We start from the raw sequence: 17,736 nt of genomic DNA on the forward strand, positions 1-17,736 counted from the left end.
AAAAAATAAACAAAGGTGTTGTAGTCGTGTTTGTAGCATGCCACAAATATAGGAGCTAACCAAACACTTGCCGCAAGTTAGGCATAAGAGTTATAGCGCGGTTTGGCAAAATGCGGTAGCCAACCAAAGACCCTTAACAGTTCACATTCTCCGTCGCGGCACCAGAGATCACACACTCAAATCAATCATTAGCTACCATTGACATACGCAGGCGTACGCCACGTAAGCCGGGGGTCCAAGACTCAAGTCCAATACACGCACCAAAAACCACCAATGATATACTCATGGGGAAAAAAAAGTATGTGCAAAAATGCCAAACCGCTGTCTGTAAGCGGAAAACCCGGAACCGCCCCGCTGCGGCGCTGCCGCCTGCCGTGTACCAGCGAGAGCGCAGCCCGCGGCCGGCACCGTTTCCCTTCCAGGAGCGCCATCAGCAACCGAAGCAGCGCCAGCGGTTGCCGTAAAGTCTCCAGTCTCCACTCCACTCCACTCCCGAGTCCCGACTCCCGTTCCCCTCCCAATTCCCAAAGGCCAAAGCCCTCCTCTGCTCCTCCGCTCTGCTCCGCTCCGGCCAAATGTGCGATTAGCGCCGCCCGCGAGATCGATCCCCGCGCGGCCAAGGATCGCCCGCCGCCATGGCGTCCTCGCAGGGGGAGTCGGTGCCCCCGTGGCTCAAGTCCCTCCCTCTGGCGCCCGAGTTCCGCCCCACCGCTGCCGAGTTCGCCGACCCCATCGCCTACCTCCTCAAGATCGAGCCCGCCGCGGCGCCCTTCGGCATCTGCAAGATCGTGCCACCGCTCCCGCCGCCGCCCAAGCGGACCACGCTCGGTAACCTCTCCCGCTCCTTCGCCGCGCTCCACCCGGACGATCCCACCCCGACATTCCCCATCCGGCACCAGCAGCTTGGCCTCTGCCCGCGCCGCCCGCGGCCCGCGCTCAAGCCCGTGTGGCTCTCCTCCCACCGCTACACGCTCCCCAAGTTCGAGGCCAAGGCCGGCGCCTCCCGGAAGGCGCTGCTCGCGCGCCTCAGCGTCCCCGCCTCCAAGCAGCTCTCGCCGCTCGACGTCGAGGCGCTCTTCTGGCGCTCATCGGCCGACCGCCCCGTCGTCGTGGAGTACGCCAGCGACATGCCTGGCTCCGGGTTCGCCCCCTGCGCCGCCCGCCCGACGCAGCTGCCCGCGGCGAACGTGGGCGAGACGGCGTGGAACATGCGCGGCGTCGCCAGGAGCCCCGCTTCTCTGCTGCGTTTCGTGCGGGAGGAGGTGCCCGGGGTCACGTCGCCGATGCTCTACGTCGGCATGATGTTCAGTTGGTTCGCCTGGCATGTTGAGGACCACGACCTGCACAGCCTCAACTACATGCATTACGGGGCTCCCAAGACGTGGTACGGGGTGCCGCGCGACGCTGCACTCGCCTTCGAGGAGGTGGTGCGCGTCCATGGATATGGCGGGGAGGTGAACTCCTTAGGTGAGGCGCCCGCATTGCATCGTTTTCTCTGTTCTCTGCTATTGTAACTGTCGCTTGATTTTGTATTTCGGAATTTTGATCTGGGGTGCAGAAACCTTTGCAATGCTGGGTGATAAGACGACGGTGATGTCCCCTGAAGTGCTCGTGGATTCAGGGATTCCCTGTTGCAGGTGTTTCTACTGCTTCCTTCCTTTACCGAATGACTTCCTTTGATACCTTCGGTCGTTGATGAACGGTTGGTTCTGTGTGTCCAAACAGATTAGTTCAGAATGCAGGGGAGTTCGTGGTTACTTTCCCCGGAGCATATCACAGCGGGTTCAGTCATGGTGAGCGGTCTCAAAAGCTAGCCTCCATGAAAATCTTCCCTTTTTATGTTGCAGAGAGCAATGTAGAATAATGCCTGGCTCATTAAATCATTATATTCTACTTTTTTCTGACTCATTGCTTAGTCAACTATGCCTGCCCGAATAATGTCTTAATGTGACCCCATTTTATCACTAGATTTGTGGAACTAGATATGCCTTAAACAGTAAGGTAGTTTGGCAAATTTTATGTCCATGTGATGTGGACTGATTTATTAGGAATGGTATGGCGGGAAAGAAAACTCCTTTTTTGGCTTAAACATTCAAATATGGTAGATACGTTGCGTAACGGATACAAGGTGTAACGGAAGAAAATAAAATGGCAGCGGATTGTTTGAGCTTTAGAACGGACAAGTGTAGGACATTTACGCTTGGGTTTAACATTTGCCAATAAAAGGAAACTATTTATTCTTCAGAAACTGAACTATTTCCTTTCTGGTAAAGTTCTTCAGTTTCGCCTTTTACCTATTAGGTTTGGTCATGCAACTCTGCATTGAGTCTTCGTAAATCCATGCCATATAGACTGCCAGACTGGTGTGTAGTATGCTAATGCAAGGTACATGTTTGCCGAAATGTAGCAGTGCATGTGCATATGGCCACATTAGGATTTCCTTCTCTATCACATGCTATTGGAAAAGTAAGCTTAGGCTGTTATTTGGTCACTGCTTTGCTGTCTATTGTGGTTAGTACTTCCGATCAGCTTATGAGGAAGTTTTTTTTGTATGTGGCAGGGTTCAATTGTGGGGAAGCATCAAATTTAGCCACTCCTGAATGGTTGAGAGTTGCAAAAGAGGCAGCAGTCCGCAGAGCTTCCATCAATCGTCCTCCCATGGTTTCGCACTATCAGTTGCTCTATGAACTTGCGCTGTCATTATGCTTGAGGTATTCATCACATTTTGCATGCTTCATAGTGCAGATTTTTTTCTTATGAGATAGTTTTTGGCCTGCTGCATCCCGTTTGGGGAAACAAAAAAGAAAGAAAAACTGATTTCACTGCCCAATTTGGCTGTAGTGCTTGTCTTTTCGTGGGTTCAACTTCCATCATTTTATCAACAACAGTATTGGGTGTGCTATAAAGACCTTCCATCTGATTAGTTACTTATATAAGGTTCTATTCTCAGTGGTGTCTATGTCTGATATCTCCATTTGGGTTTCTGCAATATGAGGCAATAATTTGCATAAGATTTCTGCTTTCTTATATTACAGTGACCATGTATCTGTTATTGGAGTTGCATTCTTTTCTAGGTCCTTCTATGCTGCAAGAAGCCTCTCATTACATGTGTATCTGGACCCTTTTTATCTGATTTGGCTTAAACTTGTACATTTCTAGGGATCCATCAAATGGAGCTATGGAACCACGAAGCTGTAGATTGAAGGAGAAGAAGAAAAGTGAAGGGGACCAATTGATCAAAAAGATATTTGTGCAAAATGTTATTGAAGACAATAAACTGCTTGGTCATTTTCTAAGTGATGGGTCTCCTTGCATTATTCTTCCAGTCAATTACAATGATGGCTCTCCACTATCAACTTTGCTCTCAAAATTTCAGTCAACAACTGATTCCAGGATATCGCATGACCAGTGCAGTAAGACAGAAGCTCCGAAAGACTCAAGATGCGTACCAATGGATGGGGCTGACAAGAACTGGGAATTGTCGTCATCCAACAAAATTTCATTGTCAATCTGCTCGGGAAAGACAGTCCCACCTACAACGTGCATACATGACTGTGCAAACGTGTCTGGCTCATCATATGCACATAATGCAGAATGTGACAAGGGGGATATTTACAGTGCTGCTGGGCTTTTAGACCAGGGTTTATTATCCTGTGTCACTTGCGGGATTTTGAGTTTTTCATGTGTGGCAGTGATCAAACCAAGGGAGTGTGCAGCAAAATGGTTGATGACTGCTGATTCTAGTTTGATCAACGATCGACTTGCTAGTTCTGGAGAACATCATATATATGCATCACAAGGTGGGAGGACAACTGGTGGAATTTTACGTAAGTCATACTCTTTCAATTGACACTGGACACATGCTGTATTAATTCTTCTCCCATTGGTGAATTCTGAAAGACCTTTAGTTCAACCTCTGGTGTTTTAGTTCTGAGTTATTTCCTTTCATTTTCTTGTCATGGAATTGAATAGTTTATGATGCGTATCTTATGTCTGGTTCCTCTCCCTGTGATATTAGTCTATCTGCATGCATTTCGCCATCATAGACACTCAAACACAGCAAGAAATGCAGGAGCCTGTGGAAGGTGCAGTGTTCCTAGTGTAGTAGTTGAACTTTATAGTTTATTTCATATTTCAAATTGCATCTGATACATGTATGTAATTTTAATCAACATGCAGGGTCAGATTCTGAAATGAATGGCAATAGTATAATTTCTGATGCTGATGCTGCACCTCTCAATGGGCATTCTGCTCTTGATCTTTTGGTATCAGCTTATGGAGATCCATCAGATTCTGATGAAGATGTTATGAACAAAAAAAATCAGGTCCCTGATGTCTCCAACGAATTAATAAATCACACATTTGAATCACAACCCAATACTTCAAATAATGGTGATTGTGATGGAACAAAGGTGTCCTCAAGTAGTAAAGAACGTCAACAAGGACCAACCTCCCAGAGCTCAAAGTGTATTGGTAACTCAAACACCTTGAATGGACCAAAAGGTGTTCGCACTAGAAATAAGGATCTACTTAAGATGGTGCTTTCTGAAGGTTTTCAACCAAAAGATATATATTCAGAGACGCATAAGAAGGTTCAGTGTGAACCATCAAGCTCAAACAAGACTTCAACAGAGAGTCCTTGTGGCACAGATTATCATGTTAGCCATAACAGTGCTACAATCTGTATGGACAGCAACAGAGGCTCTACGACTATGGTGAACAACTTAGTTACATCAGTTGTGAAACCTGATAAGGATTCATCAAGAATGCATGTATTTTGTCTTGAACATGCTATTGAGGTCGAGAAGCAACTTCAAGCTATTGGTGGTGCCGATATTTTTCTTTTATGCCGTCCGGGTCAGTCACTAGGCTTCCTCAGTCGTTACCCTTTTCTAATGCAATGCAATATGTTCCTTTTTTTTATCAACCATTATGAGCACTTGCTTCATGATCTTCGAGAGTGCATGAGTTCATCATTGACCAAACTATTACACTTTGAATACATTAACACATGTGCCATTGGACATATTGTCCTACATTATCATCCTTTATGATTTGAGGGCACATTATACTTCCATTAGCTTTGGTGAAGTGAGAATAAGTAGGTTCAGACCTTCATTGCTCCAGATCATAATAATTACCAAATAACGACCACTGCTTCCTAGGTTCTCAAAACCTTAAATGACATATTTGTTATCATTTGTACAGAATATCCCAGAATAGAAGTAGAAGCAAAATTGCTGGCTGAAGAAATGAAATTTGAGTATGATTGGAAGGATATTCTTTTCAAAGAGGCCACTATCGAGGGTAGGGAGAAGATACAGGAAGTTGTGCGGGATGAGGAAGCAATACCAACAAATAGTGATTGGGCTGTAAAACTGGGCATTAATCTTTACTATAGTGCTAATCTTGCTAAGTCTCCTTTATACAACATGCAAGTGCCATACAATAGAGTTATCTATGAGGCATTTGGCTACGGTTCTCCCAATGACTCACCAGTAAAGCTGAAGACTTATTCCAGAAGGCAAGTCCGGGCAAAGAAAATAGTCTTGGCTGGCAGGTGGTGTGGGAAAGTATGGATGTCAAACCAGGTTCATCCATACCTGGCTGACAGAATCAAAATTCATGAGCCGGAAGGAATTGATGAAACCTTCCCTTCTGATCAGAAATCCAATGCTGAACCTGTTGAAGATTCAAGTAGAGAGGCAGCCTCCACAAGAAAGAGTAGCAGCAGAGCAATCGAAGGAAAAACAAGCAAGAGGGAGAAAGAACCATTGGAGAAAGCTAATGTCAAGAAGCCAAAATTTACTGAAGAGGACAATTCCAAATCATTAGAAGGTACTGCTGAAGCCTCCACACAGAAGATAAAGAGCAGAACAGTTCTAGAAAAAATAAGCAAAGAGAAAGAACATGTGGAGAAAGCAAATACCAAGAAGCTAAAACATACTGAAAAGGTCATTTCGGAAGCACTAAAAGGTCCTTCAGAAGCCTCCTTCCCTGCACCTGCTGGGATGGTATTCCGCAGTAGCTCTAGGATTGCCAATAAGAAAAGCATGTTGAAATCAAAGATGGAAGAAGAGGATAATGGCTCAGCTAACCGTCCAAAGTCAAAGGTTGAAGATGACAAAGATAACCCTGCTGGCCGTTCAAGAGCAAAATCACTAAGGCAAAAGACTAAAGTAGACGCGAAGAAGAAAACAAAGGAAACTAGAGCAGAAAAGCGAAAGTCTCCTAGTCCAGCTTCTCAGGAGGATGAAGAAGAGCAGCCATATGATGTTGAGGGATGTTCTATCACTAAACAACGGCTGTCTTTACGTAAGAAGGGGGCTAAAATAGAAGAAAAGCAGCAAATGGAGAAATCTAGATACAGAGGAAGGGCTCCCCCAAGTTCTCCAAAGCGCAAGGAAGAGTATGCGTGCGACATTGAAGGCTGTTCCATGAGTTTTGGCACAAAACAGGCGCTGTCTCTGCATAAGAATGATATCTGCCCAGAGAAGGGCTGTTGCAGGAAGTTCTTCTCGCACAAGTATCTGCTGCAGCACCGCAAGGTTCACACCGATGACCGTCCACTGAAATGCCCGTGGAAGGGCTGCAGCATGGCGTTCAAGTGGCCATGGGCTAGGACAGAGCACATGAGGGTTCACACGGGTGACAGGCCCTATGTTTGCCCTGAACCAGAGTGCGGGCAGACATTCAGGTTCGTCTCTGATTTCAGCCGCCACAAGCGCAGGACAGGCCATGCAGGCATGCCAGCCAAGAAAGCGAAAGCAAAGAAGTGAGGCAAAGCAGCAGCAACTTACAGTAGTCGTGGAAGGAATAGAAGACAGTTTGTACATTCCATTAGCTCCCAGAACCCCTGATGGTCTCTGCTCACAATTCCATTAGTTGGTAGTTAAACGGGTTCTAATGAGCCCACAATTTGGTTGGTCCCTTTCAGTAATTTGGTTATCATTAAGACATTAACTAATTCTCATATAATTATCCTTGCCCGTAGCCCCGTACTTGGTAAACAGGCAGATATAGTTGGTTGCCTGTCGTTCGTTGATCTTTTGCTGGATGATGTCTTAATTATGGTAAGCACAAGATCTGTCTAACCCTTTTGCCTTGGTGGTACTGTTTCTTCTGTTTGATCCCAGAGTTTCTCTAGGCTAATTCTAAGACTGTCTGTTGCCACGTGAACACGGAAGGGTTCGTTTGCTGTCGTAGATCTGTGTTTGATGTTAGCTGCCGCCTACCGGCTTGGGCATGTTGCTACCAAGGCTTGAGATTGCCTGCCTGGTGCGTCAGCGTCATGCTGGAGATCCCACAAGAGAACATCTGCTGACCAACCCTGAAAACTGGTATGGAGGCCCGTGAAGCAGGACACGCACTTCTGACGAGTTCGTTTTCCCCTTTCCGGTATTTCTGTTCAAGCACAACGACTTAACCTCGAAGGTTTCTGCCCAATCGTTAGCACTGCGCGGGGGTTTTATGCATCAATTGGCAGTGAAGATTTCAGAAGGCGTCGTCACCACTTCCGGTTACTGTCTTTTTTCTTTCTTTTTTTGGCCATCAACCGAGACTTTTGAGAGTTGCGTCGCCGTCCTGTGTATTGCTGGGCGTCTGGCTAAAACTACACTCTACACCTACACGTAACTTGGGTATTCACTATTCAGTTCTCCTAAGAAGGCGTGAAAACGTCCAAGAATCTGTAGAGCATGGGAACGCAATCTTGTCCCTGTACCGCAGTCACAACGCCCAGAATCCTTATCGCAACCGACTTGCAACCATAGATTCATAGTACTCGTAGCTCCTCGGCCTCAGCGACCACCGCCATTAACGCCGCCTGTGATCAGTGATCTCCTCGACGGCCATCACACATGGCTACCGAGTAGCATCCATAAAACTGCTGCACACATATCAATACGGCCGGCCCGGATCGGCCACCCCCACCACGAAGGCACCGGACGCGAACGATCCATGGAAGGAGACGCGGATGAATCTAGCCTGAATCTTCGACGCCCCAGTGGGCAGCCCAAGAGCCCAGCCGAGGCAACCAACTTACTGCCGCACAGCCGCAGCCATCGGCCGGTCTCGGCCTCAACTCCCGAGCTGAATCTGACACCATCTCCCCCCGCTTTCTGTTACCGCCATCAATTCAAATCAAATCGTTCCCGCCGCAAAGGCAAAGGCGGCAAGGCGCCTCTCGCCGGCTCCGCGCTATAAATACGGCCCCTCCCTTCTCGTCCCAACCCATCAGCTCACACTCCAACAGCCGAGTGATCGAGCTCCCCAGTCGCTAGCACAGCCAGCCACTAGTAACACAACACAAGGGTGCTAGTGCTAGGAGGTTGCAAGCACTAGCAGGATGGCGCAGCTCGCTAAGGCGCTTCTCCTTGTGGCCCTGGTGGTCGTGTCGGCGGTGGAGCTGTGCCGCGCCATCGAGTTCGACGAGCGGGACCTGGCGTCGGACGAGGCGCTGTGGGACCTGTACGAGCGGTGGCAGACGCACCACCGGGTGCACCGGCACCACGGCGAGAAGGGCCGCCGGTTCGGGACCTTCAAGGAGAACGTGCGCTTCATCCACGCGCACAACAAGCGCGGCGACCGACCCTACCGCCTCCGCCTGAACCGCTTCGGCGACATGGGACGGGAGGAGTTCCGCTCCACGTTCGCCGACTCCCGCATCAACGACCTCCGCCGGGCGGAGTCCCCCGCGGCGCCGGCCGTGCCGGGGTTCATGTACGACGACGTCACCGACCTGCCGCGGTCCGTGGACTGGCGGAAGGAGGGCGCGGTGACCGCCGTCAAGGACCAGGGCCACTGCGGCAGCTGCTGGGCTTTCTCCACGGTGGTGGCCGTGGAGGGCATCAACGCGATCCGGACGGGGAGCCTGGTGTCGCTGTCGGAGCAGGAGCTGATCGACTGCGATACGGACGAGAACGGGTGCCAGGGCGGGCTCATGGAGAACGCCTTCGAGTTCATCAAGTCCTACGGCGGCATCACCACCGAGTCCGCGTACCCGTACCACGCCTCCAACGGCACCTGCGACAGCGTGCGGGCCCGGCGCGGGCGCGTGGTGTCGATCGACGGCCACCAGATGGTGCCGACCGGCAGCGAGGACGAGCTGGGCAAGGCCGTGGCGAACCAGCCGGTGTCCGTGGCCATCGACGCGGGTGGCCAGGCGTTCCAGTTCTACTCGAAGGGCGTGTTCACGGGCGATTGCGGCACGGACCTGGACCACGGCGTCGCCGCGGTTGGCTACGGCGTCAGCGGCGACGGCACGGCCTACTGGATCGTCAAGAACTCGTGGGGCCCCTCCTGGGGCGAGGGCGGCTACATCCGGATGCAGCGCGGCACCGGCAACGGCGGCCTCTGCGGCATCGCCATGGAGGCGTCCTTCCCCGTCAAGACCTCGCCCAACCCGGCGCGCAAGCCCCGCCGCGCGCTCATCTCCAGGGACACCTCCTCCCAGTGACAGACTGATCCATCTCGGCGTCGTACCACACACAGCAACTGGCACGTAAGTATACGTTGCTAAGATGACATACTACTACTGTTTGATGTTTGCTTGTACTACTATCGATTGGGTTGTACTGATGACAGTTTGATTGTGCCGGTCTCGATCAGAGACGATATATACATACTAGAATAAATAAGTATAGCAGCACGTGTGCGCAACAAAGTAAGATTAGGCGTGTGTTGAAGGAGCTATGCGTAAGCTAGCAGTTGTTGCAGTGCATGCTTGCCGTGCTTGGATATGCATGTGTTCTTCATCTTCTACCATCGGTGGCGTGTCCGCGTGTGAGCTGTGACTTTCGCAGAGGAAGAGGATCTCCCATTCAGTTCCGACAATTGGATAGGTAGTATAAGCGGGAATGTTTAATTGGCGACATTTAAATCAGAATCCGGCTTGTTTATAACTGACAATATATTTATGCTGCACTCTTCATGGACTGGGCTGTATTTCATTCAGATACGGCATGCTCGCGTGTACAATTTCCACCGGAATTTTTTTTTGAATTAACCAAATTTTGGTAAAATACATACCGCTGGCCTCTCCTTGGAAAGGAAAATTCTCGGGCTTGCTCGGCGGCTCTTTACTGTAGCGTTGCGGCTGCGGCTCTTTTACTGTAGCGTGGACTACTCATTTCCACCGATAATTCTTAAAATCGATCAAATTTTAGCGAAAATGTAAGATTTGCGGCGCAACAGAAATAAATTTTTACATTTATGGCTCCATTTCTGCACGGAAGTGAGCAGAGACTAGGTCCTTTAGATACAGGTACTAGTAACAGTTAGCAACTAAAAACTAGTATTATCGGATCAAACATGCATTTGCTAATAGGTATGTTAGAAATTGTCAAGAACTGGTATGTTAATTTTTAGCATATCCAAACACTGGGTTTAGCAAGTTTATCAAATCTGTCTTGGTACTGGCCGCAATGCCCAGTTCAAGTCGATAGAGTGAGATACAAATGGTTTAATCCCGTACTGGAAAAATGCCAAACGTTCCGGCCATACCAACATGTACGAGTGGAACACAGATTCCATTAGGGCATCAAGAGCGAATGAGCAAACCCATCCTTCCTAATCTATCTTCCTAATTTATATGAATAAAATTTTAGTAAAAAGAATCCTCTAAAAGCCTTTTTAATTGAATCTCTAAATATATATTCTCTATTCCAAATTTCTCGCTAACCAAAGATTGAGAACGAGGATGACTCTCTAGAGTGCGCACAAGATATATAAAAGTTGTTAAAAGATAAAAAATAAATAAAACAAAAATTTTACTTAAATGACTCCTCCAAATAATAATTTATAGAGTACATTTTAGAAAGACCGGTGAAGATGCTCTAAGGCTTCTAGAGGCCTTAAATGTGTGCCCCACATGCTATAAGCCAAAATGTTTATAGAGGTCCCTCGTCTCTCGCTTGCAGTGGAGACTTCCATCGTCGGTGCCGCCCGTTTAACACCCACGTAGGAAACCCATCATTATTTGTCCACGCAAGTAGAGGCGGAGCATGAGAAAGCAAATAGGAGGGGTCGGTCTAGCTAAACTAAACTATAATAACCATAAACAATGCTAAAATTACTGTTTATCTAGTAGAATTAGGTGGACAAGAGGGGAGGGCATGATCCACCTTCTCAACTAAGCTCCGCCTTTTGCGCGCATGAGTGTAGAAAAGCTCTTGTCGTCGTCCACAGCAAAGATGCCACTGCCACAGTAGTCCATCCACATGGTCCAATGGCACGCCGTCGCTGAACCTACTTGCCTACCCCTCGTGCATGTGTTTTCCTCACCGACTTTATTATTCCGTGAGGCTGAACCCTAATCTTGGGGTCAGTCTTAAAACTTTTGGGACTAGGGCTGTGTATAAGATCACTATTATGTAGTGTATGTAGTCAATACTAAGAAGCTTAAGATTCCTTTATTTCCTACAATCATGATGCCCCTAGACCCTCCAAAGTGTGGAGTGATGCTTAAAAGTAATCGAGTCCGAAAACCATGGAGCATCGCTGGGACCCCATGTGATATATTAAGAGAAAGGTAAAGCTGTTGCTCGTTCTTTGTTTCTCATTGAGTGGCAATCAGACTCTCACGTTAAAAACAATTTTTAACGAAGATGGCACCGCCGCATGTACTTGCGCCACTCCTAGTTTTCCAAACGACGAGCATTGATGGCTGCAGTGTTTTGACTTTCGAGTGGTGCCCAAATCTTTTCGTTCTATTCTGGGCATCACTTTAGCTACACATTGTAGAAGGCCTTAGTGCTAATACCGTCCTACAACGAGACCTCTATGCACTTTGGGTGATGGCATCTATTTTCTACGATCTTAAGCAAACTATGACTCTCCACGTAAGGGGTTTCTCAATGCATTATATCTAGAAGCCATAGCTACTATATTGGATCCAAGATTTGTTGTCCTAACTAACACACGATAAAATTTCTACTCATGCATAACAAAATTTGATGACGTAAGCGTGGTTCACGAGACCCGTAGGGCACGTTTGATTCTTGGCAACGCTTCGCCTCGCCTGGCTGACACAGAAAACGAGGAGCTCGCCCAGCCCAGCAAGCCAATTTTGCTATCTCACACAGGCAAGCCAGATCTCGCTTGCACAGGCTCCTAGACACTCAGGGCAAAGAACCAAACAAGCAAACCCACCCAGCATCCTTGATTGGGCAGGCTAAACACTGTCCAACGAAGTAACCAAACGTGCCCGTAGAGTTCCCAGATGGTACGATTTTTTGCCCGTGATTCTTAGCCAGTGGTGGAAGAAATCCTGATTTGATTTAAAGCGTGGTGGTTGAAATACCAAGAGACTTTTTTCTTGTGTGCCATTATAAAAGATCGTAATTTTCTGTGCTTCTAAAAAAATTCAACAGTCTTCAGTGTCACTGCTCCAATTTTTTCGTGTCCTCCATGCCATTACCGTCAGTTTGGGCTCTAACGCCGTCAAACTGCAGGTGTGAAAAGACGAAAATGCCCTTAAGTTCAAATATGTTATTAATTTTTTTTACCATCTTAACGACTTCAAATGAAAAAATTAAAACTAGAAAGTTATAGATCTCGTCGAGATCTATAATTTTCATATAAATTTTTTTTTCATTTAATTCCGTAAAAAAAATATGATTTTTCTAAGATATATTAATCATATCAAATCATATTTTTTTGTGGAATTAAATGAAAATAATTTTTATATGAAAATTATAGATCTCGACGAGATCTACAACTTTCTAGTTTTGAGTTTTTTCATTTGAAGTCGTTAAGATGCTAAAAAAAATTAATAACATATTTGAACTTAAGGGTATTTTCGTCTTTTCACACCTGTAGTTTGACAGCGTTAGAGTCCAAATTGACAGAAGTGGCATGGAGGACAAAAAAAAAAAAAAAAAAGTTAGAGTAATAACGTCGAAGACCGCTGAATTTTTTCAGAGAAAATTACGATCTTTTGTAACGACACGCAGGAAAAGTCTCGAATACCAAACATGCCCATTCGTGCCCGTTTCCAGAATCCTCCGAACAAGTCCCAAAAGCGCACAAACCATCGGTGCCCCTCTACGCACGTCTCCGAGAAGACTTCCCGAGCGAGTTCGCGAATCCAATCCTCCCATCGTGGGCAAGACATGGTAGTGATCGAGCTGGAGCCCGAGGAGCCGACGCGGCCCTCGTCGCCAGCGGCGGACGAGCAGGCGGCCGCCGCGGCCGGCGGGGAGGCGGTGCGCTCCTCGTCTTCAGCGGCGCCCGAGGAGGCGGCCGCCGCCGCGGCCAGCGGGGAGGCGTCGAGGGCGGCGGAAGAAGAGGAGGAGGCCTTCGAGGACGCGCTCACCGACGAGCAGCTGCGAGAGGTAGTGCCGTGACCGCCACCGCATCCTTATTGCATTTCCCCTCACGATTGCTGACTGCGATGCTCGAATCTGGGTTCAGTTTCTCGGTGTTTGAACTAGGTTGTAGGATTGATTGATTGATTCGTGCGTAGAGTTGGAGTAGCTAGTAGTTTCGTTGCTAGATTTGATTGTGGGTAGTGATAAACCCCCAATAACCGCCCTGTTTGTTATGAACAGCTGTAAGATGGTGATATGTTTAGTACTTAGTGGCTGACTAGCTATATTCCATTGGTCAGACTTCATATATTCTCTAATTTGACAACTCCTTCAGATTACCTGGTGAAGAAACAATGGTGCTTTTGTTCATATATATGATATTACAATATCTGAGCTTCGTACCATGCTCAATTAGAATGAAAGTGGTTGGTAGTTTGATTATACCATGCTTTATAGGAGATACTGATCAGGTGTCTGGTTTGGTTATAAATAGGTAGGATGAATGAATGCAGTAAAAGCAAACTCTTCTGCTAGAAAATTATGCATATACATGTGAAACATACAAAGCTGATGTGGCCAACGCGATTTTTAAAAGACTTATCCTCAAAATTTCACTAATGATAAACCATGTCTTATCTGTAAAATTTGCTAATTTTTGCGGCAAGAATAGGTAGGAATGAATGACCCCGAACAATCAGATGTAGTGTCTTGGTATATAATTGTGCTAGGCTGCTAGCAGTAACTGCCACTGCATGATATAGACAGCAATTCAATTCATTATCATCTTACAACCTCTTGGAGGCTATTGCTTGGAGCTTATTATTGTTGTTAAATTATTTGTTAGTTTGGGTCCAAATTCTCTAGCATCCTTTCTGGGGAGATTTATTGCACTCTGGTAAATGAGTACTCCTACTACTTGCTGTAGAAAGCTAGAAGCCAAGCAAATGATGCAAAAGCAGAAGGAAACAAGCTTTTTGGTGCTGGACAATATGAGGAAGCATTATCTCAATATGAAATGGCATTGCAAATTGCTGCTGAGCTGGAATCTTCTGAGGATATACGCGCCGCATGCCATTCAAATCGTGCTGTGTGCTTCCTGAAATTGGTAAGCCATTTTTCTGATTGTAATATAGCTTTGGTGGGCAGATCATATTTATGGGCCATGATTATTCCTTAATGTTGTGGAAGTTCATTAGTGCAGTGTGGTTATGTATTTTTCATAAAGATGGTACCCACTGGCCTGCTACCACTACTGTTATCCCCTGATTGATATGATTCCTTCTTACTGTTTTAACCTGAGAGGACTTGTCCTTGCGCTCTTGTTTAAGTTTGCTAGCAAACACTGTTTTGAATGTGCTGCCTGAACTTGCTGGACTCTGAGCTGTTCTACCTGGTGTCTTGGTAGTCGAAATCTTTGCTTCTAGTTTTGCTAAATATTTGCACTTGTTTAGTCTAGTTTCAAATGTATTGTACTATTCACCTTTAATCTCTTCGTTAATTACTTGGATCACCACATCTGTTGAATAAAGCTATTTTGTCTCATTATAAGCAGACCCCAATGCTGACTTTTGTGTTATTAGGGAAAACATGATGAGACGATTAAAGAATGCACAAAAGCACTTGAACTCAACCCAACATACCTGAAAGCCTTGCTTCGGAGGGCAGAAGCGCATGAAAAGCTTGAACACTATGATGAAGCTATTGCCGGTTAGATGTTTTCTCTTATGTTTTTTTATGTGTCAGTTGCACATTATCGCCTTTCACATAAGCATGCATCATTGCTGAAGTTCAGTAGTTCTGATTGCTGTCATTTGTGTCAATTGATCACTGCTCATAGATATGAAAAAGGTTATTGAAGTGGATCCTTCAAATCAACAAGCCACGAGGTCTCTTTTCCGACTTGAGCCCCTGGCAGCTGAGAAGAGGGAAAAGATGAAGGAAGAAATGATTGGTAATGTGCTGCCTTTTTTCCATGTATCACAAACAGCATTGTTGGCGCTTTGTGATCCCATTGTGGAAAGCTGTAGATATCTCTTCTGTAAAATGGCTTTTCTTGCAAAGCATGTTTGTTTCAGGGAACACTTGGTGATGAAATGTGAAGTGCTTAGGAGTTAGAATGCATTGTGTGCAAGGAAAATGCCAAAGTTTTACGTTGCTCATAAAGCTAACCACTGAACAAAATTAATTTCAATGCCCTCCTTTTGTTATCAGGATTTGTTTGTTTTTTTACTGATAATCTCATGTGCCGTTGCGCTTAGTGACCAAGTAATGCACATGTTCTTCTCCGTGAATCATTTTTCCTTTTCCTACTAATGGACCCATGTTATCTCTTGCAGCAAAGCTGAAAGATCTGGGGAACTCTGTGCTGGGCCGCTTCGGAATGAGTGTTGACAATTTCAAAGCTGTCAAAGACCCAAACACTGGTTCTTACAGCGTACAATTCCAGAAGTAACACGACGTGAAGAAAAACATGGATGAATATGGCTAGGCGGCATATTTCAGTGGTAATTGTTCGAGGCACTTGTGCGTCACATACCTGGACTATATCCAAATAGATACCTGCAAATCGATCTGAAGGTGGGACGGAAGAGGATTTGGTTTATTGCGTTGCGTTTGCACTTGTCGCACGGTAGACTGTTAGAGATGCTTTCCCAAGTGCGAACTTGCATGATCATTTTGAACTCTGGTATTTTCCTCAATACCCATGGTTTTTATTGACTTGGAGAAAGCTTATGATAAAATACCAAGAAATGTTATGGGGTGGGTTTTGAACAAACATAAAGTCCCAACGAAGTTCGTCGGACTCATTAATGACATGTACAACAATGTTGTGACTAGAGTTCGAACAAGTGATGGAGACACGGATGACTTTTCGATTAAGATAGGACTACATCAAGGGTCAGCTTTGAACTCTTATTTGTTTGCCTTAGTGATGGATGAGGTCACAGGGGACATCCCTTGGTGTATGTTTTTCGCGGACGATGTAGTGCTAGTTGATGAAAGCCGAACAGGAGTGAATCAGAAACTGGAGTTATGGCGGGAGACTTTGGAGTACAAAGGTTTTAGACTCGTAGAACTAAAACTGAGTATATGAGATGTGACTTCGGCACTACTATTCGGGAGGAGGAAGATATTAGTTTGGAAGGCTAAGTAGTGCCTAGGAAGGATGCCTTTTGATATTTAGGATCAATGCTACAGAGAGACGGGGATATTGATGAAGATGTTAGCCATAGAATCAAAGCATGGTGGATGAAGTGGCGGTAAGCATCTGGTGTTCTATGTGACAAGGGTACCACAGAAGCTAAAAGGTAAGTTTTATAGGACGACGATTAGACATGCTATGTTGTATGGTGCAGAATATTGGCATACGAAAAGACGACATGTTCAACAGATAAGTGTCGCGGAAATGCGTATGTTGCGTTGGATTTGCGGTCATACAAGAAGAGATCGAGTTCGGAACGATGATATACGTGATAGATTAGGAGTAGTACCAATTGAAGAAAAACTTGTCCAACACCGGTTGAGATGGTTTGGATATGTCCAAAGAAGACCTCCAGAGGCACCGGTGCGTAGTGAAATCCTAAAGCCAGGATAGTAATGTGAAGAGAGGCAGAGGAAGACCGAAGTTGACTTAGGTAGAGGCAATAAAAGGAGCCTTGAAAGGATGAAATATACCTAAAGACTTAGGCCCCGTTTAGATCCAAAAATTTTTGGATTTTGGCTACTGTAGCACTTTCGTTTGTATTTGTCAATTAGTGTCTAATTATGGACTAATTAGGTTCAAAAGTTTCGTCTCGCGATTTCTCACCCAACTGTGCAATTAGTTTTTTTTTTCGTCTACATTTAGTACTCCATGCATGTGCTGCAAGATTCGATGTGACGAGTACTGCGCAAAATTTTTTGAAATCTAAACAGGCCCTTAGTCTTTAGATAGGAGTGCTTAGAAGACAGCTATTCACGTGCATAAACCTTGATTGCTTCTGTTGGGTTTCAACTCTAGTCTACCCTAACTTATTTGGGATTTAAAGACTTTGTTGTTGTTGTTGTATTTTCCTCGATACAAAGTCGTTTTTTCTATGTTGTAACGATGCCTTCTCGATTAAAAAACTGCATTTCCATGCGGTTCAAACCTCCCAGTCGATGGCGATACGTTCCTTGTAGACTGTAGTGTCTTGGCCTCGATCTCGCCTTCCCAGATCGTGGGAAGAGGCGACCCGTAGTCGTTTGTACAATTTCAATTCAAAGCTATAGAAGGAAAAATGGAGGGCCTAAATGGTTGGCTATCAATTTTTGCCCAATCAAAATTATGGCATGCCAAATTTTTTAGTCATCAATTTGTTTATTACTTAAGAATTGACACACCAATATTTATGGCTAAAGTTTTAGTAAATCTCTAGAAAGTTCTTAAGTTGCATAAAAGAGAAAA

General features: G+C 46.0%; 3 protein-coding genes across 4 annotated transcripts; all 3 read left to right on the forward strand.

Annotated features, from left to right (window-relative positions):
* The first annotated feature begins 475 nt into the window (after positions 1 to 475).
* LOC136453876 (lysine-specific demethylase JMJ705-like) lies at positions 476 to 7,038 on the forward strand. 2 transcript variants are annotated; one of them, XM_066454430.1, is made up of 7 exons: positions 476 to 1,467; positions 1,559 to 1,637; positions 1,726 to 1,793; positions 2,561 to 2,711; positions 3,160 to 3,827; positions 4,180 to 4,857; positions 5,209 to 7,038. In XM_066454430.1, exons 1-7 carry the CDS (start codon positions 636 to 638, stop codon positions 6,777 to 6,779), a joined length of 4,047 nt encoding a protein of 1,348 aa, XP_066310527.1. In that variant the 5' UTR covers positions 476 to 635; the 3' UTR covers positions 6,780 to 7,038. The 2 variants fall into 2 exon arrangements, with proteins under 2 accessions (XP_066310527.1, XP_066310528.1); XM_066454431.1 differs by having other exon boundaries at positions 3,160 to 3,800.
* Positions 7,039 to 8,347: 1,309 nt separating this feature from the next.
* Positions 8,348 to 9,457, forward strand: LOC136453877 (cysteine endopeptidase Rep1-like). The gene has a single exon (XM_066454432.1). It carries the CDS (start codon positions 8,348 to 8,350, stop codon positions 9,455 to 9,457), a length of 1,110 nt encoding a protein of 369 aa, XP_066310529.1.
* Positions 9,458 to 13,020: 3,563 nt separating this feature from the next.
* On the forward strand, positions 13,021 to 16,226 carry LOC136453878 (uncharacterized). Its single transcript, XM_066454433.1, has 5 exons — positions 13,021 to 13,334; positions 14,236 to 14,415; positions 14,891 to 15,017; positions 15,148 to 15,261; positions 15,647 to 16,226. Exons 1-5 carry the CDS (start codon positions 13,113 to 13,115, stop codon positions 15,760 to 15,762), a joined length of 759 nt encoding a protein of 252 aa, XP_066310530.1. The 5' UTR covers positions 13,021 to 13,112; the 3' UTR covers positions 15,763 to 16,226.
* The last annotated feature ends 1,510 nt before the right edge of the window (positions 16,227 to 17,736 follow it).

Source organism: Miscanthus floridulus, chromosome 5, assembly GCF_019320115.1.
Source record: "Miscanthus floridulus cultivar M001 chromosome 5, ASM1932011v1, whole genome shotgun sequence".
NCBI lineage: Eukaryota > Viridiplantae > Streptophyta > Magnoliopsida > Poales > Poaceae > Miscanthus > Miscanthus floridulus.

Coding starts and splice junctions, on each gene's coding strand:
- LOC136453876 (XM_066454430.1), top strand. CDS start 636: ATGGCGTCCTCGCAGGGGGAGTCGGTGCCCCCGTGGCTCAAGTCCCTC. Junction 3,828..4,179: donor GACAACTGGTGGAATTTTAC/GTAAGTCATACT, acceptor ATCAACATGCAG/GGTCAGATTCTGAAATGAAT. Junction 4,858..5,208: donor TTTTCTTTTATGCCGTCCGG/GTCAGTCACTAG, acceptor TCATTTGTACAG/AATATCCCAGAATAGAAGTA.
- LOC136453877 (XM_066454432.1), top strand. CDS start 8,348: ATGGCGCAGCTCGCTAAGGCGCTTCTCCTTGTGGCCCTGGTGGTCGTG.
- LOC136453878 (XM_066454433.1), top strand. CDS start 13,113: ATGGTAGTGATCGAGCTGGAGCCCGAGGAGCCGACGCGGCCCTCGTCG. Junction 15,018..15,147: donor CTATGATGAAGCTATTGCCG/GTTAGATGTTTT, acceptor CACTGCTCATAG/ATATGAAAAAGGTTATTGAA. Junction 15,262..15,646: donor GATGAAGGAAGAAATGATTG/GTAATGTGCTGC, acceptor TATCTCTTGCAG/CAAAGCTGAAAGATCTGGGG.